At 46.2% G+C, this 27,841-nt stretch overlaps 1 protein-coding gene across 3 annotated transcripts in view; it reads right to left on the reverse strand.

Moving 5' to 3' along the window:
- Positions 1 to 27,441, reverse strand: part of NSG1 (neuronal vesicle trafficking associated 1) — a 61,882-nt gene extending 34,441 nt beyond the window's left edge. The window contains exons 1-3 of one of the 3 annotated variants that reach the window (XM_083156685.1): positions 27,285 to 27,441; positions 26,380 to 26,530; positions 9,700 to 9,816 (exon numbers count right to left, since the gene is read on the reverse strand). In XM_083156685.1, coding sequence (XP_083012811.1) covers positions 9,700 to 9,816; positions 26,380 to 26,508 — 246 coding nt within the window. In that variant the 5' untranslated portion in view covers positions 26,509 to 26,530; positions 27,285 to 27,441. Of the gene's footprint in view, positions 1 to 9,699; positions 9,817 to 26,379; positions 26,695 to 26,922; positions 27,156 to 27,284 lie in introns of those variants that run through there. The other 2 variants (XM_083156610.1, XM_083156531.1) reach the window with 2 other exon arrangements.
- Between the last annotated feature and the right edge of the window lie 400 nt (positions 27,442 to 27,841).

Raw genomic sequence — 27,841 nt, forward strand, 5'->3', positions numbered from 1 at the left:
TGTAATGGGCATTACGGTGTGTGGCATAATGTGTAATGGGCATTACGTGTGTGACATAATGTGTAATGGGCATTACTGTATAGATTTTTTGCAGCAGGCCTTTCTGTGTTTTTAGTGTGTGTGTGTGTGTGTGTCACCAAAATGACAAGATACGGCACTGCTGCTACTGGGCACATTATGTGTATACTTTTATAGGCATTATATATCTTTTTTTCAAGTATGGGCGGGCGCACATTTATATGTGCAGGGTTGCACCGAAAACACTATCACCACAACACACATCACCACCATCACACTATACCCTGGCTGTGAGGTTCGTTGGTGTGGGGAGGGTAGCGTGAGTCTGGGATTGGGATGGCCCAGAAATAACAGTGTACAGGGCCCCAAGATTTCTGTTGCCGGCCCTGACCATAACCCTCCCCCTAGTGCCTAGCCCTAGCCTCCCCTCCCGTAGGCTAAAAATGAAATTCCGGCGGGTAATGGACGGTCGCGCTGCCGAGACACAGCTGGGCATGTATATGAATCTATATGCATGCCCGGTTGTGTCTCCGCAATGCGATCGACCATTACCCCAAGCAATTTAATTTCATTGCATAAAGAATCTATATATATATATATATATATATATATATATATATATATATATATATATATATAGATATGAATGTTTGGCTGTGTGTTACAGTACTGCAGTGTACAAGGACCTAATGCAGTGCAGTGCCTCATGCCTTTGTGTATAACAAGCTTCCCTGCGTAATGCCCCAGGCCCCGCCTCCAAGTCCACCCGCTTCTTCAGTAGAGTTGACTAGTTGCTGCTCCATCTTGGCAGCGCGCAGTCTGTACTGCCACTGTGGCGCTGAGATTCTTTGCCTGGTTATAGGCTCCTGTCACGGTATACCCAACTCAAGTCTAGGGGAAAATATTTGCACACAGACTGTCACTATATCATCTTGTAATACTGACACTATTAGTTGCCTGGATGTCACATTATCAATGGCTATACCACACACAGCCTGGCAGCCATTGATGATGATTATTACCACATACACAGCCATACATGTACCACACAAAGCCATACATGGTAATCATCATCATCATCATCATCATCATCATCATTGCTGCCGGGCTGTGTCCCATACTAGCAGGATATATAATCAGTTTCTAGGGGTACAATTTAGCGAGTTTGGCCCCATCAAGACATTTTGGGGACTGCGCGTGCTCATGGTCTATTATACGCATGCGCCGGTCTCCTTAGCGAATGGCTTCAGTTACTTGGATAGCCGCCGAGCCGTTTGCAATCATTGGGGCGGGCTGGGGGCGGACGGCAGCCGGGATTGCCCATGCCAACACCCAGAGTTTTATTGGTGTCCCAATGAAAACGCTAGCCGTTCCTATGGGTGCACGGGCAGGACGATGTCTGCCGGGGGACAGGTGGCTGAAATTACAGGACGTTGGCCGGCCGCCCCGTCTTGGTCCTGGCGCGCGCAAATAAAAGTCAGTTGTTTACAAAACCAGGAGAAATCATTTGATGGTTGCGACCATCGAATAGATTTCTCCTGCAGCAGAGGCAAGCGAGGGGATGCGTCTTCATTACACATCCCCTCGCATGTTAACGAGGGAATGGGTGGTGTGGGGGCAGGCATTCAGATAGGTGGCATCTCAGGCACTTGTCAAGTGGCGATCTTAGCACGTTATTGAGCCAACCTGAATTGTCCCCTTTATCTCCGTCCACTCTCTCTCTCTTCAAGCATTGAAACATCTCCTCTACATTGTTGTGAAATGGAAGCTTTACGGGCAGATTGTACAGAATGAATTCCGCTGACAGAACCCAGGTTCCCACAGCCGCACTGACAAACCCGATATGTAACGTTGAATACATCGTTTAATTACACTAAATATTTGCCTTTGTCACAAAAACATCCTTCAGGTCTCTTGAAATCAACAATGACAGCAGCCAGCACGAAGATTCTCAATTAACAAGGACCCAGGAGATAACGCCAGACAACACCCTGTTTAATTACCATATTTATAAAGCACCATCCATTATTTATGCTCGCTCTGGATTATAGCAACGGATAGAGCTGCTAATAGGAGCGGACGTCTCCGCGATGCCCCTGCTACCCGAATACTTGTAATTCTGACACCGTGCAATAGCTGAATGTAAAATCCTGGAGATGAAAGGATTCTGGGAAGGAGCAGGGAGCTACAGTACTAGCCTAGCAGTTTATCCTGTTATCTTCAGAGATGGCACATCATCTTACGGTACCTTATTACTATGTGTGATGCTGCGGTTACCTAGCAACACATTATAGCAACACGAGGCTCAATAAACTCCACTCTGACAAACAAGTGCATGCATTAACTTGCATATATAACAGCGCTGTTCGAGCATCCGCATAATAGATGCAGTAACATTTCTTTTGTTTTACTAAGTCCTGTGTAATATGAGCATTTACTAAGCTATTATAAATACTGTGCTATAATATAGCACTGTACAGACAGTGATTACTCGTTCATATTAATCGCTGCCTTAGCTGAGCTTACACTCTAATTTGCCCATACTGACACATATAGGGCCTGATTCGGACCTGGGGCCAGATGCACTAAGCTTCAAAAGGGATACAATGGAGAGTGATAAGCAACCAACCAATCAGCTCCTGCCTGACATATTTCAAACACAGCCTGTGACATGTTAGGTGGGAGCTGATTGGCTGGCTGTTTATAACTCTCCATTTTATCACTTGTAAAGCTTAGTGCATCTGGCCCCTGATCTCTAGGCTACTCCACCACTACTCCCACTATGAAGCAAACGCCCTGACAAGCATGAAACTCGCCGAAGGTGTTCGCACAAGGGGTTTGCATATGCGCATGCCCAGGCCACCACCATCGGCCAGGGAACCAAATTCGGCCCGCAACGAGCGGGTCTGAATAGCCCCAATAGTCTGACTAATTTCATGTAAAGCCAATTAAGCTACCAATATGTTTCTGTGCTGTGGGAGAACCGCAAAGCACCCACGAGGAAGTCCAGGCAAGCGGTTAGTTTGCATATGAATCAGATATAGACAGAGAGCGCAGGAAATAGCCGCAGCGATGTAGCCGATTTTTTTTTTTTTTTTTTTAACAAACAAACAATAAAAAAAAATGTTAAAAGATGATTTTATATAATGTCATGTAGCAAGGCAAGTATTGGATTTCCTAGTAAAACGGGACAAGATCCGGATGACAGGTCTATGTCGACATAATGACCCTGTCGACCTAATGACCCTGTCGACCTAACCCATGTTGACCTAGACTCATGTTGACCTTCCTGCACGTTGACCTAGACACAAGTCGACCTTAATGCATGTCGACCTTAATGCATGTCGACCTAATGGTGTCGACCTAATGGCTGTGTAACAACTTGCTGGTGACCAACTGATCCACACCCCCATCCACTAGGGCATGAGTCCTCAAACTGCGGCCCTCCAGATGTTGTGAAACTACAAATCCCAGCATGCCTTGACACAGTTTTGCTCTAAGGGAGTGTTAAAACTGTGGCAAGGCATGCTGGGATTTGTAGTTTAGCAACATCTGGAGGGCCGCAGTTTGAGGACCCATGCACTAGGGTGTGGAGGGAGAATATAATAGTGGGCCGAGCGCAACCAGCCATGTGTGGGGACATGGTGCATTAATAGGGTGTCCATGTTGACTTTCGTCGACATAGACACCCTATCATACGTCAACATTTGGAACAAAATTTTTCAAAAATTCATGTCGACTTTTTGACTGTCCTTGTGGACCTAATGCTTGCGTCTACCTTCCGACCCTCTCAACCTATTTTGTGTGTTGACCTAAGCCCTATCGATCTTTAGTGGTCGACCTAATGTATGTCAACCTTAACACTGTCGCCTCTATGACCCAGACCTTGAAATATGGTCCCTCTCCAAAAAAACAAAGCAGCGCCACCTAGCTGCCATAATATGCTAAAAAAAAAAAGGAAAACTTGATCTGCTTTTAACCCTTCAAATGCCAACATCTCTGAGACGTGCAAAATATCGGGTAAAAATGCCGGCGTCTCTCACATTTGATGATATTTCCTATATCAGGTAAACATTACAGGTCATTATGATGAAGTTTTGGTTGGCACAAGTAGGCGTTTTGTACAATTACATTTTTTAAAATAAAGAAAGAATTATTGCAAAATAAAATGCTACAATATTTTTTTGGGGGATTAAAAGCAAAAACAAATGTAAACAATAAAGCCGTTTCAGGGATGCGATCCCAGCCTTGAATACTGTATTCAAATGAAAAGCAAATCTTGACTGCTACTTATCACCCACCAGACATAAGTACCATTCTTTATATAGCCTTTTCCCTGCCTCCTCCGCAAATCAATAGCATGAGCCTTTTGTACAGTACTGGGAATTGTGGGCTGCTGACAAATGTAAAGTCAGGAGTCAAATGAAACAGATGTCTGGGGGCTCGGATCAACAGTGTCATTTCCATGGCAAAGTATATCAGCTAATACTACAAATGGTCTTATTAATGGGGCTGGCGGAACTGTGCTGCTGCTGGGCCACTGACCTGGCTGCTGCTGGAAGTGATGATTTCAGCGAACATGGTATTACTGTAATTACCGAACTGCCCCCTCCTTCTCCGCTCTGGGGACAAGAACATCAGTCCCCTATTGTCAGCACTCTCTGCTGAGGATGTGGGAGGCACAATGGGTTCTGACCTAGATACAAGTAAATATGAACTGCAGCGACACTGTTCCAGGTGCAACTAAAAGTGTTCTATGGTATAAACTTATAAACCAGATCCGCTTTCAGATCACCGCACCCATCTGTATCTAACATGGTGTGTGCTCGCCTAATGTAACACATGATTGCCTACCCTCCCGGATTTTGCGGGAGTCTCCTGCTTTTTGCTCCATTCTCACTGAAATACATGAAGCGCTGAGTCCTACATGCATGATGTCGCTGACCTATTATATAAATGTCAGCCATCGCTGGGCTCTGTGGGTAGCGCTGGACGCAGCATACAGCAGCTAGTCATTACACAGTGGCAGCAGTATGGAGAGCAGGAGCAGCGGGAGAAGCGGCACGAGCAGAGGTGAGCGTATTGTACTGAACTGACATGTTTTTTTGTTGAGATCCGCCTCTGGCTCCACCCCCTTTCTCATTATAGTGGTCGGCACCGCCACCTATGTCCTCGTGCTGGCTGCCATCTCCCAGAGAGGGCAGCCCAAAAGTCGGCAACCCTGATGTAACATTTATGAGGTAAATTTACTAAAGCTTCCAAAAATTAAAAAAGGTGATGTTGTCCATAGCAACAGAGAAATGATAGACAGAAGCTGATTGGTTGCTATAGGTAACCTCACCGATTTTAATTTTAGAAGCTTTTTATAAATTTACCCCTATATATACAGTATGTCTAGTGAAGGAATGGCCAAACTGTGGCCCTCTAGCTGTTGTGAAACTACACATCCCAGAATGCCTTGCTTGTTTTAGCATTCCCTAATAGAAAAAATGTGGCAAGGCATGATTGGACTTGTAGTTTCCATACCCTCCAACATGACCCATTCCATTAGGTACAAAATGCTCTGTTCCTGGACTTCCCTGCCAGTGGCAGTTACAGAGGTGGGGCTCCACATTCGCATTTGGAAGCTTTTGCTGTGTTGATTTGAATCCATTAAATGTGGTCAAAGGAGCTCCCAATGCAAGTGAAATAGGCCATCCAAATCCATCGGAGAGATAGAGGAAACTTTAGGAGTGGCCAAATCAACTATTTGTTTTGAGAGAAAAAATTGCAATGATGAACTCAGCAACAATTTTTTTATGTCTACAGAAGGCAACAGTGGTGGATGATCACAGGATCCTTTCCATAGTAAAGAACAAAACCCCAGCCAAGTGAAAACACTCTCCAGGAGGTTGGCTTATCATTAAGTCTACAAAAGAGAGAGAGGACAAGAGAAAATAGAGAGGGGCAGGGCCGCCAATAGGGGGGTGCTGTGGGCACCAGTGGCAGACACAGGATTTTCATGGGGGGTTTCTATATGTGTGTGTGTGTATATATATATACACACTGTGCCAACACTCTCCAGCGTCCTCTCCTCCAGCGGCAGCCAGACACCACACCGGTGGGCCCGGTAAGTGCCCAGTGGCCAGGGAGAAGGCATTGCCATTCATCCTGCCTCCGGCGGCTGCCTAAGCCCCTGACCCAGTGCACCGAGACCTTTCTCTGCACGCAACTCCCCCCGCTCCCTGCAGTGCAGACCTCCTGCCTCTGCAGCCATTCCCGACGTCCGGCTGCTGCTGCTTCCATGTGCTCATTGGCTGCTGTTCCCCTTCAGCGTTGAGGAGTCGCCGGGCACTCTTCAGCGCTGAAAAGGAACAGCAGACAATAAGCAGCCGTGGGTACATCGAAGCAGCAGCGGCTGGTTGTCAGGAGCCCACGTTAAAAAAAACTTGGCCTGTCAGGAGGTGTTCCTGGGCAACCAGAAAACCCCCCTGCGTGCGCCACTGGGTACAGCTATCCCAGGCCCCGGCCTCTGGAAGGTCCCGGGTAGCTCATTTTGTACACCACAACCCGACTGCCTCCACTGCGCTGCACTTAGTGCGCTGAACAAAGCAAATCCCGGAGCTGCTGCAAGCTCTGATTGGCTCACCAACCAGTTCTGCATTTTAATTGGCTGCTGGTATCCTGAGTTGAAGAAGCCTGTGCTCCGGGATCTCCGGGCTTCAGCTCAGTGGAAGAGGAGATGGGGGAGCAGGAGCCCGTTTACGGTAATTGAAGTGAGGGGGGGGGAACCTGGGGCCTGGACTGGAAATGAGTCCTGGGCCCCAAAATTCCTGATGGCAGCCCTGGAGAGGGATCACCACAAGGTGCAAACCATTCATAAGACGTCAGATTAACTGCTCTGACTCCTGGTGTAGAACATTCACCTTAATGTCGTACAACCAGCATTGCTTTGGCATTGAACCTAGGATCATTGTCCTGCTGAAGTGCTTTCTACTAAGCTTTAGTGACCTAGCAGATTAAGCTGGGTTGCCTACCCTCCCGTCTACCCCCCCCCCCCCCCCCGTACTCTTCACTTGCTGAGCGGTGTGTCCAGTGGCTTCTCCGCGCCGGAGGTGTGGGCGTGGATTTCAGGAGGAAAAGCTGTCTGCAGGCGGCAACTGATGTGTGTGTATGGAGGATGGCACCGGACGTAACGCAAATTCCTCCCAGACTGTATGCTCTGCACAGCAGCAGCCGCACAGGCAGGGGAGCTGAGCTGAATTGTGGGAGGAGACCTATCCTCCGTAGGCAAAAGCAACAGCGGGACAAGCCGTGCAGCACACCGTGTAGTTGCACGGCACGTCCCCCTGTAAAAATGGCCCTGAGTCATGCCTATAATCTGTACACTGTAGCAGCGAGTGATGGGGGCCTCCCAACTGCCCCCACTGCAGGACACAACAAATCACAGTTGGAACAGTGGGACAGTCCTGCGAAAATCAATGTCTAAATATTTTCAGTAGATTTATATATAGAAATAGATTTTGTGATTTTACTTAAAAAGTTACAAGCCATTAAATATTTTCTGGGGTCCCCAATTTTTTTTATATATTTTATAGGTTTTTCAGATATCACAAGAACTTGTAATTGCCATTGTCAGTATCACGTTCAACGGTCATTTTTTGTGGAATTTCTGAATGTGGTCGAGCGGTGTATTTGCCATCCTTTATTTGAAAATTATACCTATTTTAATAGATGTATCTATTTATTTTGTGCCTAAACTGTAGGATATTAAGAGAAAACACAATCTTTTAGATCTTTTTTCTTTGCATACATTTTGGCCCTTATTCAGACCTGATCGCAGTACAAATTTATTCTCAAAATGGGCAAAACCATGTGCCCTGCAGGTGGGGCAGATGTAACATGTATAGAGAGAGTTAGATTTGTGTGAGTTATTTTGTTTCTGTGCAGGGTAAATACTGGCTGCTCTATTGTTACACTGCAAATTAGATTTCAGTTTCAACACACCCCACCCAAATGTAACTCTCTCTGCACATATTACATCTGCCCCACCTGCAGTGCACATGGTTTTGCCCATTTTGAGAACAAATTTGTACTGCGATCAGATTTGAATAAGGGCTTTATCTTTAGATATGATAAACAATTAAGTTACAATAAAATCCACCAAACAAAAATGTTGTGTACAAAAACCAATGTCTTATCGTCGTTCTAATTGAGCAGCATCATTCATAACAGGGTGGCCATGAACCCTGTGAGGGTCTCTCCCCCTAAACCAGTGACATTATGACATCACACCTGGGAAGGGGTCTGCGGCTCTGGGAAGTAGACAACTCTACAGGCTGCAGGGTGGCACTGCAGTGCTACTGGTTACAGGGTGAAGTTCTAGGTACCCTGAAGCCACAAGCAAATGCTGTGGTTGTAGTGATGGTGCCATCTCACAGGCCCGGTGCCCTGCAGGATGGCCATGCCCGCACACTTCTAGTTACCACCTTACAATTATGGTACAAAAGTATCACAAACTACATGCAGTGTTAGGGTTATATAGCATGTACTGTGTATATATATATATATACACAAAGAAAATATAAGTGCGCAAAAACAAAACCTTAAAAGACCAATGGAAATAGTGTGACTTGTGCACACACAACGGGAGATAATCCGTCTCAGTCAATTTCAGTAAGCACTCTGGGTCTTTTCAGTTAGCCCGGTAGCTCCAAATCACCTGAATTCACAGGTGTAGAATTTCTAGAAAGATAAATTAGAGCGCTCCATAGTGCAGTATAATAAAGACATTTATTTGTAAAAAGCAATTTTAGCCTTGCATAAAAACAGGCGGTTATAACGTACCGCAACAGGCGGTTCAACAACCGCTGGACAACAGCATACACAGTGGTCTTACAGTAGGAGCGGTTACACTCGTAGACCCTTGCTTGTATCAGGTGAATATGGACAAGGACTCCAACGCCAGGCCACGCCCCAACGCGTTTTGTAGTCACGTACTTCGTCAGAGCCCTCTGACGAAGTACGTGACTACGAAACGCGTTGGGGCGTGGCCTGCCGTTGGAGTCCTTGTCCATATTCACCTGATGCAAGCAAGCGCCTACGAGTGTAACCGCTCCTACTGTTCAGTGTGTAAGACCACTGTGTATGCTGTTGTCCAGCGGTTGTTGAACCGCCTGTTGCGGTACGTTATAACCGCCTGTTTTTATGCAAGGCTAAAATTGCTTTTTACAAATAAATGTCTTTATTATACTGCACTATGGAGCGCTCTAATTTATCTTTTTATATATATATATATATATATATATATATATAAATATATATACACATACATACCTCCCAACCGTCCCTATTTTAGCGGGACAGTCCCGATTATTAGGGCCTATTAGGGCCTGTCCCAATGTCCCACCCGCGGGCGGCAGTGTCCCGCGGTGAGGGGGGGCTGTTGGGAGCCCCCCCCTGTCGGCTGCCAAGCAGCGGGGAATAAATGCTGTGCGCATGCGCACAGCATCTATTCCCGCAGCCAGGGGGCTGGGGGCATGGCTAGAGGCTCACAGAGCCTCTGGGTCATGCCCCCATAGCGGCAAAACGCCCCTAAATTAGCCCCTCCCCCCCCCCCCCCCGAAATTCCCGGCGCGCATCAGCAGTGTCCCGGGTCCGGGGACATGAAAGTTGGGAGGCATGTATATACAGGCTGCTTACCTTGAATCTTTCAGATACACCTTCACTGATACTGATTGTAAATTCAGCAATCTTTGGAGGGCGAAATTTTCCTTTCTTGTGATCGCGTTCATACTCCGTCTTTGTTTTCACCACAACCTTTAGAACAGAAAGAGGTAAAAAAAGAAATAGATAATTTAAATATTTGAATCAGGCTACATTGATAAGTAAATCACAGTACAGCAAGGAGATTATTGTGGTTGAGTCGCTATGCTGCAGATTTGCAGTGGCAGCGTTTTCCCTTACTGTGCATGCGCCATGTACGCAATGCGCATGTGCTAAACTGTTCGGACCACAAAATGGCAGCACAACAACCATAAAAACACTCGCAACAGCCCAACGAAAGCAAGGCGTGTTGTGAGTGTCTCTTTGGGCGCGGCCTCTGAACAGTATGAAAATGGCGTAAAATGGGGCGTATACAAGGGGAGTATACCAAAAGTGCGGGGTGGTGTTTTAGTAAACTTATGCATACATTGCTAAGTGACTCCAGGGTGTTGCGTGGCTACAACTGAAGGGCAAAGTGCTCGCACCACCAATCACCACTGAGTCAATTGCTAAATTACACACACCTGCACACACTACTGAGGCACGCACCATACAGATTAATCTCAATCTTATTACAAACTGTTGCTGTGTGGAAACAATATTACCACCAAATGTTTTTAATGAGTGACACACACTACTTGTATGTACCACTTAAGTTTTACCCATTGAGTGTCTTAACTTACATATATATTAACTGTCCCAAATACAGTTGTGCCACTGTTTGCTTTGTGGGGTCTTACTGTGTCCACACGCTCATTATGTCCACAATGTCAGTGTTGACATCACCAAGATTAAACAAGTCTACTCTTCACTGATGTTCTCTAACACATCCAAACGTCAGAACTGCAGAAAGTATGCAGATGGTTTTAACATTCACAACACCTTCATGTCCATATGCATTGTGTAAGTCAGTGGTTCCCAAACTTTTTTGAATCACGGCACCCTTGAGCATCCAAATATTTTCAAGGCACCCCTAGGCCAAATGCTTCTCATCGAGAAATTCAGAATTTTTTTTTTTTAATTAAGTGCATTGTGTTTATATGTCACAGTTATCTGGTGAGGGACAGGATTTGCTTATGTTTGTCCACATATATTATGATTGGCAGCCACCAGCACTAGTTTTGTCTGGTTCATTGACCATAAATAATATGAATTGATCTTGGTCCACCAACCCAAGGCACCCCTGCAAGTGTCCTGAGGCACCCCAGGGAGCCTAGGCACACAGTTTGGGAACCACTGGTGTAAGTCCTTGCAAATCAACACGCCATTGTGATGTTTTGAACATTCACACAAATAATACTTAAACAATGTCAACACACACTTTTAATATTGATGTTCATATTTGTGTGCATCTGAAAAAGTCAACATGTGTCAACTGTCACAGTTGCCAAGCCAAACAACCTTGATGTTGTTTTTACCACGTGCACAACTGTACGCTAAGGCATGTTTGAAGCAGTGTTGTGTGTCAACAACAGGAAAGGAGAGGATGATTGAAAACTTTTTATTTTTGTCAGAATTGATGTTTTTAACAAAAGTGTACTTAAGGGGGTTATTCTAATGCAATCTGTCCCCCCGCACATTCGCACAGGGGACCAATTGTTCACGATTTGCATGCGTATAGGTTGTTATGTGCACGTGCAGCCGCTGTGTGTGAGCGCCTACGGCACTTGCACACAGAAGTCCAGATGGTGCAAAGTGGCATGGGGAGGCTGGTCAGGGAATTTGCCTATGGCATGAGAACGTTGGGTGTTCCCAATGGTCTTCCCCGATGGTGCGGGGCGGTGATGCCAGCAGATGTCAGCTGCCCACCCTGTCCTCACACAGGGCACCCGCAAATCAGAGACACCGTAGAGGTGGCTCAGATCTGCGAGCGCTGAAGAAATCCTTCAATGGTTGCCGGGCAGCGACTGAGGGACTCGCAACCTTGCGAGTCAACCAGAATAAGGACCAAGATGTCAACCTTTGGTTACACATTACTGACTCAACATTAAGGCACACTAACCCATAGAAAGCACAACATAATTAATTGTTAACTAAATGACTATTAACCTTTTGATGTTCCCATACATTTTACCCAGCAATGATTCCACATTGCCTTTACCCACACACAATAGAAAGCTTTGGTTTAACCCATTATTCCCCACAAACTATGTATAAATGAATATATAAATATACTATAAAGTATAATCTATAAATTATACTGAAAACACAAAACAACAATACAGTCATAAATGTAGCATAACCAACGCGTTTCGTTTCAACAAGAAACTTCATCAGGGCTAACAGAAAATAGATCTCTTGATAGATTTTTGTTAGGGTCAGAGAATAGGTTATTATTGAGAATATATTATTAGCCTCAATTATTTGATCGAAGTATTGAGGTTCTATGCTGAGAGTGTCCTATAAAGATAGCTGTTATGTTGCGTATTTCCTTATCCCACAATATAAAGAGTATACAGGAGAGAACAGTAGTATATGTACCTGCTTTAATCCAACTGCATTATTCCAGGAGAGCACAGTAGTATACAGCATGTACTGTACCTGCTTTAGTCCAACTGCATTACTCCAGGAGAGAACAGTAGCATGTGTGCCTGCTTTACTCCAATTGCATTATTGCAGGAGAGAACAGTAGTATACAGAATGTACCTGCTTTCCTCCAACTGCATTACTCCAGGAGAGAACAGTAGCATGTGTGCCTGCTTTATTCTAACTAAATTATTCCAGGAGAGAACTTCTGGATGTCTGCAGCATTTGATACAGTGGACCTCGGGATTATGATTAAGGCCCCCATTTATCATTGATCGCATTTACAATGCGATCTGTTCGGAATATTACCACCCAGGATCGCATTGTAAAATGTGATCATTTCGCCCCAATGTATCAACTGCCAGGGGGCAGGGACAGGGCTCCGAAAGGAGCCCGTCCCTGCGATGCCTGGGGCCGGAAGCCGGGGGGGTCTGCGCATGCGCGGTTATGCGCTGACCCCCCCCCCCCGCGCGCGGGACCCCTGTGACCGCACTGCCGCTCGGGCAGTGCGATATGTAGCCATAGGCTACAATGGGCTATCGCCATATCAGAATGGTAATAGCCCAGGGCTGTGATGCCGGGCTGCCCGATGTTGATACATCGGGCAGCTTCGCATCCCCCATAGAAACCTATGGGGGATGCGGCCGGCGGCGCTACAGGGGGGGAGCGCAGCAGGGATCAGAGATTCCTGCTGCGGTCCCCTTTAATACATTTAGGAGATACTTAATATTTGCGGTTAACCCGCAAATATTGCTTGATAAATGGGCCCCTTAGTACCTCAGAATTCCATAGTCCATAGAGTTTTGTTTAGAGTATACTCACGTTTGCCAGTGCCACTATAATGTGGTACATGCCTTCTGGGTACTTATGTATTTGCAGGTGCACACTAAATATATATGCTAGACCTTTTAATCTCTTGCTATATTGCATTTGAGGTTATTAGCATAGTAATGGCCATTAGTATCGGCTTGTCCACCGCGTCCAGGTTACCTCAATAGGACAAGTCCCTAACACTACTCTGGGACAGGTCCAGGGCACAGGGCCCCCCAGGCCAGCCCAGCAGAACCACCCCATGGCATCACATTAGTGTGAAATTAAAGTGATAGTAAAAGGGATAGGGGAAATTATATGTGATAGGACTTACCTGCAGTAGGTAAGAAGTAATAATAAATGTGAAGGGTGCTACATATATATTAAACAAACTAAAGGGGTGATTGAAAGTATACGATATGATGCCATGGAGCAGCCCAGCAACAGCAGCCCAAAAAGCCCTGCGCCCCAATGGCCATTACTATGCTAATAACCTCAAATGCAATATAGCAAGAGATTAAAAGGTCTAGCATATATATTTAGTGTGCACCTGCAAACTCCTCCTCCTGCTTGCTGCACTACAAGTCTCAGCAGGTAGCACCTCATATGTCCAGGGTGTGCAGTTTAGGGCCCCTCCCCCTATGTACTTATGTATTTGCAGGGCGCCCACTAAGCAAATAGCTTTATGGGCGATTCTGCAATTTTCCTATGTAATTTATTTACTGCTCTCTGGCCTTGGGCAGTGTAATGAGATTGCATCGCATCGCATGCGATCGCACTGCACATAAAATCGCATGCGATTTTATGGGGTGCGATGCCATTTAATTTAGTATACACTTGTATGACATACAATGGGATTTAGGCACCCCCCACTATCCACGCTACCCCGAAAGTGAGGGCGAGCGGTGGCGGAGCGCGTCCTCCCGACCGTTTCATTCCCCCACTATACACGTCGGCTTGGATTTGACTTTAGTTTGGTGAGCGCAGTGAGCCCCGAGCCAGAAGTATGGCGAGCGGACACGGATAACATTACATGTATTCCGCATCCAGTCGCCATGCTTCGGGCTTGGTGGCTCACTGCGCTCGCCACACTATATAAAATCAGCTCCACGCCGACGTGGATAGTGGGGGTGTGAAAAGGTGGGGAGGAAGCATTCTGCCGCCCCTCGTGGGGCTCGCCACGCTTCGGGGTGGCGTGGATAGTGGGGGGGGTGCCTAAATCCCATTGTATGTCATACAAGTGTATAGAAAATTAAATGGCATTGCACCCTATAAATCGCATGCGATCGCATGCAATTTTAAGTGCGGTGCGATCCGATGCAATGTGATCTCACCGCACCGCCCAAAGCCAGAGAGCAGTGAATAAATTACATAGGAAAATCACATGCGATGCGATTTCCCTACGGTGCCGTACGTATGCTAATTGGGCGCCCTGCTAATACATAAGTACCGCCTTCTGCAATACTTAATGTCCCATTATTATCTCTAAGCTCTATATAAATCAATGTGTCATTGTCTATAGATTGTAAGCTTGCAAGCAGGGCCCTCCTACCATGTTGACTGTCTTTAACCACCCAGTTAGTTTTATCACTGTTTCCAATTAAAATATTATTTACTGCGCTGTGTTAATAAATAAATGTCCACCTTTTAACCTGTGGACCTTAATAGCTTTCAGATGTCAATCTTTAATCCTGTTCACCTTTTGACCATGTCAACTTAATCCATATCCACCAAATGGGGTCGACCTACTGGCTGTCTAGAAAGCCTTCAATTCATTGGAACCAATATGTGCCTGTGTTACTCCTGGCAAGAACAGTATACAGTATAGGCAGGGGCGGATTTAACGAGGAGGGCGCCCCTAGGCACAACAATAATGTTTACTAAGTAGGACAGTTTATAGGGGCAGTATCTGCATGTCCTATCCATTTACACTCTATTTAAGATGGAATATAGTACAGTACAGTGGATATTTTGCAGTTATTGGTACATTTTGGGCTGACAGTACTATCACAGGCATCCAAGTGCCGCCCCCAAATATGTGCCGCCCCTAGGCCGGTGCCTCACGTGCCTAATGGGAAATTCGGCTCTGAGTATAGGGGGTTATTCAGACCTGATTACTGGGCTGCAAATTCAAAAGCCGGGCAATTATAAATGGACCGTGCATGCCTGTGGATCGTATTACGCACACACAGGGCCTTTCAGCAATAAAATACTGTTTTTTCCCCCCACTGCCGCACCCAAGTTGATTGACGGGAATCCGTGGTTAACGGCTGTTTAATGGGAGTGTCAGGGAAAATTTTCATGGAGGTTGTGTATGCATTTTCATGGAGGTTGTGTATGCAGCCCCCCACCTCCCAGGTAAAATCTGTCTTTGTAGTGAAGCCAGATGCAGTGTGTGAGGCTGCACTGGGCTTCACTGTGACTGGCAGTGACTTCCTATTGGAAGTCCGACCTGCCAGTCACCAAGGCAGTCCCATTGGGAGGTGTAGCAACGCCTCTCTATGGGCTGCTGAGCAGCAGCCCATAAAATGTGGGGTCTGCCTGCGCATGTGCAGTACCTATGTCGGTACTGTACATGCGTTGATCTCAAGTCATACACAGTATAGTATGTCTGTACAGTACTATTATTAACGAATACATTTGCCTTTATCATGTTAAAGGAAATAAGAGGAAGACACAGACAAAAATAAAGTCTTATTAATGAAGTTCAAATCAATAAACACAGACATCTGTCACCTTACACCTTAAAAGATCATATGGAAATAGTATTCATTACTGTGGACTAAAAGCAATTCATTACTATAGTAACAAGATTAGATAGAAGCAGCCACATTACAATGATGCTAGAATAAGCGAGAGGTATTCCCACACATTCAGCCAATCAGAAGCAATTGCCAATCAACAATCTCACCCATTCACATTTTATACTAGAAGTTGGGCCTCAGCAAGTAATCTGTGTCCATATACTGTATGGGTGCCGGACCGTTTCCCGACAGTCGGGAACCTCACAGTCATTACCCCGATGTCGAGATCCCGACTGTGAAAACCCCGACACTCGGGGTCCCGACGGCCACCAGCTATTCTTCCTCGTGGGGGTCCATGCCCCACATAGAGGTAGAATAGGTGGCGAGCGCAGCCAGCCACCGTGCCCGCAGCGTGGCAAACGCAGCGAGCCCACAAGGGGCTTTGTTGCGTTTGCCCCGCTTTTGGGCTTAATGGACATAATTTAGGAAGTTAAGTACTTTTATCAGTATTTTTATATTCATTTTTAATTCAGCCACTCCTTATGTATTTTTTTGCAATACAGGTATGTCCCCACCAATATTACGTTATTGTACTTTTTTTAAACTTACTGTACATATATATGTGATAGTATTTTTTTGTCTTTTTTCTCTTTTCTTCCACCATGTCCCTCTCACCATGTCTCTCTCTCTCCCCCCCATATATCTCTCTCTCTCCATATCTCTTTCCATTTCTCTCTATCAGTCTCTCTCTCTCCATGGGCCTTATTCTGATCGGTGCGGATATTCCCGAATTCTTGCTGTGCGGCAGCGTGCGGGCATCGTCCGTAGAAACGCCCACGTGTCCTCCGCATTCGGACGGACTCACTCTGTAAGAACAGGGCGTGTGTACGGACGACATACAAACCGTGCGCGTGCGGGGGAAACGTACAGATGCTTGCACGGTCTTCCCGCACAAGCACGGTCTTACCGCGTGAGAACGTACGGAAAGCTGTCCGTACGCCCCGATGCGGAGTATTTACGCACAATCCAACACTTTTGTACTGAGTACACACAGCGATCACATGACCCACTTAGGCTATTAGGCAACCTCCTGAAAAAGGGATTGTTATCAATTTCAATCAATTAAATGCTCATCTATACTGACCCACATTCCTACTACATTCATGACACACATTAACCCTTACAGCATGTGACCCAAACATACATCTATATACACTATGTACATTTTGCTTATTTTAAACATTTTAAACAACTTACTGTCTGTATTAATTTAGACATGCAGAAGTGGCATGTGTATTAGTATTAATATTATTAAGTTGTGTGCATTATTTGCAGTGTAAAAGTGTGTGACAAGTGCAGCATGTAATGTTCCCTTTAAGCTGCAATGCTTCCAATTGTAGCAGTGAGAAGCGTGTAATTAACAAGTAATGGGTAAAGTATGTGATTGTATTGGGTTCAGGTGACATTGGTTGAGGTGCGTCCGTCCTGATTAGGCGTTCCGATTGCCTAGCGCATGACCGAGTGGTGTCCGCAAAGCAAAAGTAACCTTTTGGACACCGCACATTTCTTCCCTTTTTGTTCGCGTGCATTCGGCGTGCTGTCCGAATGCACGCCTACCAATATATGTGTACTCCCCCGTGTCCGCCCATGTTTCCGCCCAGTTTAGCCCACTTTGAAACTACGCCCCTGTGTCATTCCGCATGACGCCCATAACACACCCCTATTGCCCGAATGTATGCGGTGCACATTTCTGTACGGTATTAGTGAGAACAAGTACGGAGACCATACGTGGCACATGCGCATAGCGTTCCCCACGCATGCGCAGATGGCTAAAAAACGCCATCCGAAAGAATTCGGGAAAGTACGCACCGATCAGAATAAGGGCCCATGTCCTAATCTGCCCTATGTCTCGCTCTCTCCTATGTGTCTCTCTCTCCAGACATTCCTCTCTCCACCACAACTCTTCGGCGCACATCCATTTATAAGTTAAGGTGGGGAGGGCGCAAAATTATAGTTTGCAGGAGGACGCCGAACACCCTAGCACCGGCCCTGACCACACCATTTTGCCATTTCAGTAGGGGAACACCTTATTAGATTACGCAGGGGAGCAGGGACAGAGGCACAGGTACTGATTACGGAGGATCCGGCTGAGCTGCTGAGGAGAAACTTCCCCACTTGAGTTGTACTCAGTGTTTTTAACTCTTATTTGCTTGGCAGGGGGCTGGGCATTGATAAATCAGGGAGGTGTGGGCACACCCCCTTTCTGTACCCAGGCCCTGTTTAGCCCTCGACGGCCCTGCAGGAATGCCAGCATCAAGGCATTCCAATTTTTAGCTTCTTGTATGGTCTCAGCCAACCAACAATGAAATCTTATTTATTAATAACATATAATTATATAGCACCAGCATGCTCTGTAGCGCTTTATAACTGGTGGTAAATGCAGTAATAATGGAATTAACAGAGATAAAAAGTTTAAAGGCCCCCATACACTAGTCTGACGTCCTGGGGACAAGTCGGACAAATTTTGACACTGATTGGTTGAGAGAGCACTCTCAGCCAATCAACAGCCAGCCTGTCCAGCCAGATTTTTTTTAAATGTGCTGCTGAAGGGTCCGATCCTGGTTTGGAATGATTTCTCTGCCCGATCCGTTGGAATCGGGTGAAATTGGCCCAAATCGGATAAGTGAAGGGGCACCTTAAGGAAGACCCCACTCACAGTCTTCCTTGGTTAGCAATTTCAGACAAGCAGACCTCACAGAAAAGCCACATGGTGCACACCTCCCAACATGACCCTCTCCAGGAGGGACACAATGCTCTGCTACTGGACATCCCTCTTAATTTATGATTGCTTCACCTACTGCCCTGTAACCCCAAAAATGGCAACGTAACATAGGGTAACCTTATAGAAGCATATCAGAGGGCATAAATATTAGATTTCCTTAAAATTGTTGGTACTTGTTTCCTAGCACGGCGCCCATCGTTTTTCGGGTCCTAAGACCCGAACTGTACAATTTTAATATTGAGTCGCATCGCATGCCATTACAATGGCATGCGATGCGATGCGATTTTTAATTGTACAGGCACCCTGTTGGGTGATTACTATGTTAACGCCACCCCCACTATCAACGCCAACCCGAAGCGTGGTGAGCGCATTGAGCCCGCGAGGGGCGGCGGTATGCGTCCTCCGACCTTTTCATACCCCGACTATCCATGTCGGCGTGGAGTTGATTTTATATAGTGTGGCGAACGCAGCGAGCCCCGCGAGGGGACACGGAATACATGTGAAGTAATCCGCTGCGCTCGCCACGCTTCGGGCTCGGTGGCTCGCTGCGCTCACCACACTATATAAAAACAACTCCATGCCGATGTGGATAGTGGGGGTATGAAAAGGTTGGAGGACGCGTACTGCCGCCCCTTGCGGGCTTGCTGCGCTCGCCACGCTTTGAGTTGGCGTTCATAGTGGGGGTGGCGTTAACAATGGGGGGGCATTTAACATAGTAATCACCCATCAGGGTGCCTGTACAATTAAAAAATCGGGTCTGATCGCATCGCATGCGATCAGGTCGCATGTGATGCGATCAAAACAGTGGCATAAGATGAAAATCGTGGGCGCCGCGCTAGGAAACAAGTACCAAATTGTTAAATGGCTTCAATATGAATAAAAAAGCTTTTTAACTTTTTTTTGTCAAATAAATACTCTCATAAAATTTGGTTTACATGAAAATGTAAGGCCACTCAAAGGACCAAATTACTCCTTTGTGTGCAAAAAGATGTCAAAACAGAAAGTGAAAGCAATTTTTGCATGGACACTTAACTGTTTCGAACAAGGTTGGAGGTAGGAGCAGATAGGGATTGGGTGGAGAATTTGTGGACTAAAAACTGTGGCAGAACAAAGTGAAAGTAAAAACTGTCACAGCTCAAAGTGAAAGTACATTGCAGAAGCCGTCATTTTGTCTAGCTTTTAACTAGTAAGTATATATTTGGGTCAATGAAAGACACTTCCAAAAACCTTGCAAAAACAACTGATTACTCCCATCTGCAAGCCTAAAAACAATTGGCCCACTCATAAAGCACCCAGTGTAACAGTCCCATATCTTGTACTCCCATTTCCATTAATTTGCACTTTTTCACCCTAACTGACCTCTCATTATTGGCTAATTAAAACTATTTGGGGAAAGATTGTCCGTTGCACTTGTATTTTTATGTGCAGCAGTTCTGTTAGGATTTTCAATAATAAAGAGGTTAATTACAAAGCGCTAAGAAAAGTAGAAAAAAAGAGGACAAACATAAGAAATAAAAAGTAAATAAGAATAAAAAAAAAAACTAACATACATACATACGGCAAAGGAACTTATGCAAGAACATTGGCCCTTATTCTGATCGGTGCGGATATTCCCGCATTCTTACGGAGCGGTCCGCACGCCACGGTGTTTTGCCGCATGCGGCCATCGTCCGTAGAAACGCCCACGTGTCCTCCGCATTCGGACGGACTCACTCTTTAAGAACAGGGCGTGTTTACGGACGACATACAAACCATGCGTGTGCGGGAGAAACACTCCGATTCTGCACGGTATTACAGAGTATTACAGAGTATGCTCGGAAATACCGCATCCGAACGGGAGCCAAGCGGTGCTACCGCCCGTAAGCGGAGTATTTACGCCAAACAACCCACTATGAAGTATCTTCTGCAATACATCACATGACCCACTTATTCAATTACCTATCCTCATAAAAAACAGCTTATTTGGAATTGGAATCAATGTGTGTGGTTTCATGAGTACATGTCTAATACACATGTGTATTGATAGTATTAAGATTCAGTCATGTCCATTGTTAGCAGTTTTTAAGTGTGGGACAAGTACAGCATATGTGGGGGATTACTAAGGTTTCCTTGAAGCAGCAATGGTTTCAATTAAAGCACTGACAAGCGGCCTATTAGTGAGTAATGAGTAAAGGAGTAGATTCTATTGGGTTCAGGTGTTAATGGTTGTAGTCATTAGGCGTACGTTCGCCTACCGCATGAACGAGTGGTGTCCGCAAAGCAATAGTACACTTGTGGACACCGCACATTTCTGCCCTTTTTGCTCGCGTGCATTCGGAGTGGTTTCCGAATGTACGCCCCCCAACATAAGTGTACTCCCCCGTGTCCGCCCATGTTTCCGCCCCGTTTTGCCCACTTTGAAACTACGCCCATGTGTCATTCCGCATGACGCCCATAATACGCCCCTATTTCCCGACTGATAGCGGTGAACAGTTTTGGACGGGATTTGGCCGAACTGGTACCGAGTCAAGGCGTGGCACATGCGCGTAGCGTTCTCCACGCATGCGCAGACGCCGTAAAGACGCGATCCGTAAGTACGCGGTAAAGTCCGCGTCAATCAGAATAAGGGCCATTGTTATTCTGTTCCCCGGTCACCGCAAATTGACAGAAAAGAGTGTAAACATTTTGATATTGCATTTTATTATTTTTATTCTTACTTAATTTTTCTTTCTTATGTTTGTCCTCTTTTTTTTTTCTTCTTTTCTTAGCGCTTTAGAACTAACCTCTTAATTAAAAATATTGTAATCTTGCGAGCAGGGCCCTCCTACCTCTGTGTCAGTTTGTTACTACCCAGTTTGTTTTATCACTGTTTCTTCCAACTCTAAAGCGCAATGGAGTATGCTGCTCCATATGGAGTATGCTGCTCTATACAGTATAGGAAACTGTAAATAAATAAATAAATTATAAAAAACTTCAAAGTGTCTAATTAGTCATTAAGGTGGTGGCCAAGGGGCTCTGAACAAGTCCAGGCATTTTTACCCCAAAATAGGGATTTTCCCATATTTTTCACCTGCTCAGAGTAGGTAAAGAGAATTGTGCACCAAACCCTATGGGGGAATTACCACATGCGAATAACAGCGTAGCTGCGATAAATCGGTTCCGGAAAAATACGCATTGTCATTATTGTCACCGCGAAAATAAAGTCACGAAAATCTGATTTATCTGTACTGATATATAATTCGGTCTATTACTGGGTAATCATGTTAGACTGGGGAACATTAATCTAAGACTGACATGTATTCCTTGTGCTTAATTTATTGTCAATTCAAAACCTTCCTTAGAATCTTTAAATCCAGCCAGCGTTCCGCGCTGCTAGTGAAGCCTGTCACGCACATAGGAATTATCGCCAAGAGCCGCGCTTCTGCCTCGCTCTTAGCAGCTTACTGTCTATCAGATTTTCATTTGTTTAAACCAAGGAATATCATATGGTGAAGCAGAATTATGGTGTAATTGATTTTTTAGCCTGGCAGGGGGTGATAGGAACACATAATCCATCATACAGAAAAACTGCAGCAAGTGCCCTAATGCAATACAAAGGGGGTGAGGGTTGACAACAAATACAGGCCTGATTCAGCAAGTCTCCCTAAGCAGCGGTTGTTCACTGATTAGTGAGCCCTGAAATGCCGGCCGCCACCTTGCTGGCTGCACGACCACTCCCCCTTTCCCCCCTCCACACCGCCGAATCCCCTTTGTACCATGCGAGGGGATGTACGTGAACACAACCCCTTACATGCAGCCAAATGGGACAGAAACCAGTCGCTGGTCACTGACCTGCTCCGGCCCCACTGTGCCTAGTGGTTGCTACCGTATTTCTCCTAACAAATGTGCACTACAATGAAAAGAAATGTTGCTACATTTCATAGTTATAGATATTGGAGAGTGCTCCATCCACTGTGTCCCCACAAGAGCCTGACACAGCAGTCGGGCTCACTCTGTGATATTTTGCTCAATTACCTTGGCTCAGCCTCATTAAGCTAAAAGCAGCAATAGCAGCTAATTAGTGACAAAGAGGTAACCATTGTTTGTGGCACACAAGCTACGGGGATAACTAAAGCTTCACAATGTATGGAAATGTATTCCAACAATTAAACAGTAACATAAGTAAATGCTAACAAATATATTATTACCTTGCAATAATATAAGCATAAAATATGATGGCTATGATCACTTTGAGCAGATACAGATGGAGCAGGTCCCATCCTGGCAGGGGATGGCGCTGGCGAGAAGGGGACGCGCGCGCACGAGAGGCGCGCGCGTGTCCCCTTCCGACGGCGCTTCCACCCACTCCCCCGGGTCCCCGCCGGCTTGTCGGCGGTAACCCGGGGTCCCCTCCGCCTGCCCACACCCCCCCTAACCCTGTCCGTCTCCCTGAGGCGGAGACGGACAGGGTTTCCGCCGCTCCCCCGACGGAGACTGCAACGCGCGTGAGACGCACGCGCGTCTCAGTCTGATGGATGGCGAGGCTGCTGGCGGATCGCCAGCGGGGACGTTCTGGCGATCCGCCAGCCAGGATGTAGCCTGCCCCATCTGTACGTCTTGGGTTTCAGGTCTGCGAGTAGATAAAAATACAGGTTCCAATCCCTGTGCAGAGCTGGCGAATCAGGGCCCGTATAGGGCCCTATGGGGGATATGGATTTAAACATGCACAAGAGAGAGGCGATGTAAACCCATATCAGCCAATCAGATTCTTACTATCATTTTCTAGTGCAGTTTAAAGCATAAAAAAAGCTTTCTGGTTGCTAAGGGTTACAGTAACTGTTTTGTGTGGGCACCAGTTTTTCTAAAGGTGAAAGGCTAAGTAAATGAATAGGCAATATTCAATGATTTTTTTGTTGTTGTTGCTACAATTTTATCCTGAATAAATAACTGCACAGAAAATGTTTCTGTATTATAAAACACGATGGGGGTTATTGTGGTCTGCTTGCAAGGATCGTACGTTCGCACGGGGACCGATGTTTTGCGGATGCGCAGCAGCAGTTTTGCACATGTGCATACACGGGTGCGTGTGGCCATGGTGAACAGACTATTCCCTGGGTGCACGCACCCAAAGCTGCGGGTGGGGGGCATGGGGCGGTGGCGGATAGTCGCACCCATGGGAACGTCCAGCGTTTCATAGGCGTTCAAATGAAAACACTGGACGTTCCCATGGAAACCGCCTGGTGACGTGGGCGCTGGGGGCTGGAAGCTGATATCACCGGATGTCAGCTGCCCATCCACTTCCTTCTGAATGCCCACGCACATCTAAGGTTACCTCAGAGTAACCTTAGATGTGCGTGGGCCTTCCACATCATTCCATGATCGACGACCATCGAATGATGTGGGTGTTCCCCCGCAGCCTGCGAATGGATGTTAATGTTAAACATCCCTTTGCAGCCCGTGCGTATGAATGCGGCATGTGAGGGGGGCGTGCCTATCGGCATTTGCAAGACGGCGTCTGGTGGACTCGCAAGGCAGCGAATTCACAGCCTTGCGAATCAACCAGAATACGGTCCAATGAACTGATGTTGTCCCACAGAATTGTCCATTTTCCCCTTATATATTGCCTTCATTATTCTGCATTTATTCATACGTGCAAAAAAGATGGCAAGAAATAGCAGAAACCAAAAATACCGGACATGTAAATGTATAATTGTATCAGACTGCATATTGCATAGACAATCTGTAAGGACTGGACTGCATGATCTCACCAGCGGTAGAAATAAAGTCATCAAAATATGCCAGGACAGCCCGACGAGAGAGAGAGAGAGAGGATAGAGAGAGAGAGAGAGAGAGAGAGAGAGAGGATAGATAGATAGATAGATAGATAGATAGATAGATAGATAGATCTTCATCCCAGTTGCCCCCCAAATAGCTCAATCAGTAAGGTGTCTGTCTCCAGTAAGACAGGTCATAGGTTCTAACACAGGGTGTGACACTTACAAAAAATGATGTTAGGAGGGGGAGTCGGCCACAGAAACGATATTGATGGCTTTCAATTAACTGATTGAAACTCGCAGGGGAGGAGAGGTGCCCCCTTGGGAGCAGGAGCCTGGCAGCAGATGACTCCATTGCCTCCCAGAGTCACGCCCCTGATTCATCATAATGACTTATATGAATTTATCTAACAAATGTGAGAGACGCTGGCATTTTTAGATGATATTCTGAACATCTCTCAAAGGGCCAGATGTATCAAGCTTCAAAAAGTGATCAAGTGGAGAGTAATAAACAACCAGCCAATCAGCTCCTACCTGTCATTTTTCAAACCATGCCTAGAACATGGCAGGTAGGAGCTGATTGGTTGGCTGTTTATCACTTTTCATTTTATAACATTTTGAAGCTGGGACCTTATTCTAGTTTATGCGGACCATTGCGAATTTGCAAAGGTGAGCGATGTTTCCTAATTGCGCATTTCTCGCATGTGCAGGCATCGGGGGCGAGCGGCCACGGCAAACAGAGTGTTCGCCGGGAGCTCGCGCCCATCAGTGCAGGTAGCAGGCATAGGACGGCGGCGGGTAGTCGCACCCATGGGAACGCTGGGCATTCCCATGGTGATGCAGGTGCCAGGGGCGGGAAGATGACATCACCGGATGTCAGCTGCCCGCCATGTTCCCCTCCAGAACACACGCAAAGCTAAGACACCTGAGAGTGTCTTCGTTTTGTGTGTAACATCCACATCATTCAATGGTCGGAGACCATCAAACAATGTGGGTTTATTCCCCTTAGGCTACGAATGGATGTTTTTGCAAAACACCCATTCGCAGCAGTGCGGGCCAATTCAACCTGCGAAGGGGGCGGCGGCCTGTGCGAGCTGTGTGCAGGCTTAAACAGACATTTGCAGTGCTGCGTGTCAACTAGAATGACCTCCCTGGCCCAAAGAGATGTTGGCACTCAAAGGGTTAAAGAACAATGGGACATGGAATTGTAAGGCACACTGAAATATGCCATCACCATATACATATATTACTAGAGTGTGTGGTCACAGGCCACCGCACCCCACCCTGGGATGTGGGTGCTGTTTGCACCCCATTCCTAGGAATAGCGAGTGTGTTGGTACTTCTGTATCTATATATATATATATATATATATATATATATATATATATATACAGTACAGTATGTATATATATATATATATATATATATATATATATATATATATATATATATATGACAGTGCTGTAATGCTGTGCAGAATTGCATACACACTGTACACACTAACACTCCAATCAAATAAAATCAAAAAGCACAATTGTATTTCTGCTGTATAAATGGGAAAGTTGGCCACGGAGCCTGGAGGCCAGGAGAACAAGGCTACACTGAGGCTGACACTACACCGGGCGGCAGATAGAGTATATTAGGCCAGATGATTATTGTTCTTGCTCTTTCAGATGATATGATTAATGAACATTAAAACTGATCATTTTCTGTTCAAAATTCAGCTTTTAGTCATTTCTTAATTTAAACTAAAGGATGTAAACTTCCCAGGCATCAATCCTATGGGAACGGTTTAGTGTCATGAGCAGATTTCATGTATTGTATCAGTACAAAATGCCTAAAAGACGCCTGTGTATTCCAGCATCATCTAATAGGACGCCCACAGTACGGTATGTGCATTGTGCGGTACGACTGCTGGCTAAACAACCCAGGGGAGTATTAATGCCCACCTGGATGTGTCCTTTGTCTATCAGAGAACACAGTACCTGCTACTGCCCCGTCCACCCTCACCCATCGTACATACCTTGTCTGGGGGTGGGAACTGCAGCTGGTTTACATCCAGTGGAGTCATCAGAGGGATGGTATCAAATCCATCTTCGCATATAGGGGGCTTTGTTCCCTTCTCGCTAAAATTGTTGCCCAGTTTCACCATCCTGGCCGACTACTGAATGCCCCTGCAAGGTACAAAAGCATCCAAACCTTATTAAAGCAGGTGCCCTTTCCTAGCAGCAGGGATACAGCTATCTATACTGTGTAATCAATGACAGCACTAATAAGAACCCCCAGATGCGGAACAAAGGGAGTCAGATGAAGCAGCAATGGGCCCCTCCTGCTCACACATATTATGGGATGGGAGAATAATTAGATGCTGCACTGAGGACCAGCCCACCCTGTCCCCATCAGGAAATGATGCAGGTTGCTGCTATTTAATAATTCACAGCCTATTTATCATTAGGACAGATGGGGACTGATGTTCCCTTCCCACAGATAAAGCATCATTCCTATTGATTAACTGACTAGCACCGCTACAGGAACCCATCATGGTAAAGGGATGCTGCTGGCTTACCAGGGATGCTGTGATCCTTGTACCTGCTCTGGTTCTTCCCCAGGAAAGCAGGGAGGGGACTGGCAGCTCTGGGGCTCTCTGTGCACTCTCAGGAGCTGGGTCAGGTGTGTGCCGGGGTGGCAGAGAAGGAGGCAGGGTGCTGGCACTCACTGGTGATGGGGGGATTGGCATGCACTCATGGGTTTTTGCAGCTTAGAGGCTGCTACTGCTGCTGCTACTGCTGAATCCAACACAAAGAAACACCCGGGGGCCACTACCTCCTCCTCCTCCTCCCCTCCTCCTCCTCCTCCTGGTCCTCCCTGGCTGTAACTGGTGCAAAGCCAGCATCCACCCATCATCCCAGAAGCTCCCCCAGCAAATACCTTATCTGGTGCCCAGGTTGTGTCTGAGTGTCAGCTCTTCTGCTCAGTGGCTCTTAACCCTTTCAGTGCTGCTGGGGACGATGTGGTTGCCCTGGCTGTGACAATGCTGCTGTTCTGCAGACAGTAGTGGCTGCGATGTGCACATACTGTAGGAGGAGGATAGCTGACTGCTGATGCTTATACTGTAATGTGCTTCTCCAGCCTTATTCACAATGGAACGCTATTGTGTCAGTGTTGGTGTTTTATGTTACCATGTACTGTAGTGTAACCCGTGTGCGGGAACTGTGGTACACAAACAGGGCAGGATTGTAGGACTCCTTATTACAGGAACAGGGCAGGATTGTAGGACTCCTTATTACAGGAACAGGGCAGGATTGTAGGACTCCTTATTACAGGAACAGGGCAGGATTTCAGGACATTGTGTAGTACAGAAACAGCAGGATTTCATGACTCTAGTACAGGAACAGAAAGGATATTAGGGCACCTTGTAGTGCAGGAACATATTACAGGATTTCAGGGCTCACTCAGCGTAGTAAAGAGACAGAGCTGCTTCCAGG

The sequence above is a fragment of the Crinia signifera genome, chromosome 1 (genome assembly GCF_055691185.1).
Source record: "Crinia signifera chromosome 1, ASM5569118v1, whole genome shotgun sequence".
Classification (NCBI taxonomy): domain Eukaryota; kingdom Metazoa; phylum Chordata; class Amphibia; order Anura; family Myobatrachidae; genus Crinia; species Crinia signifera.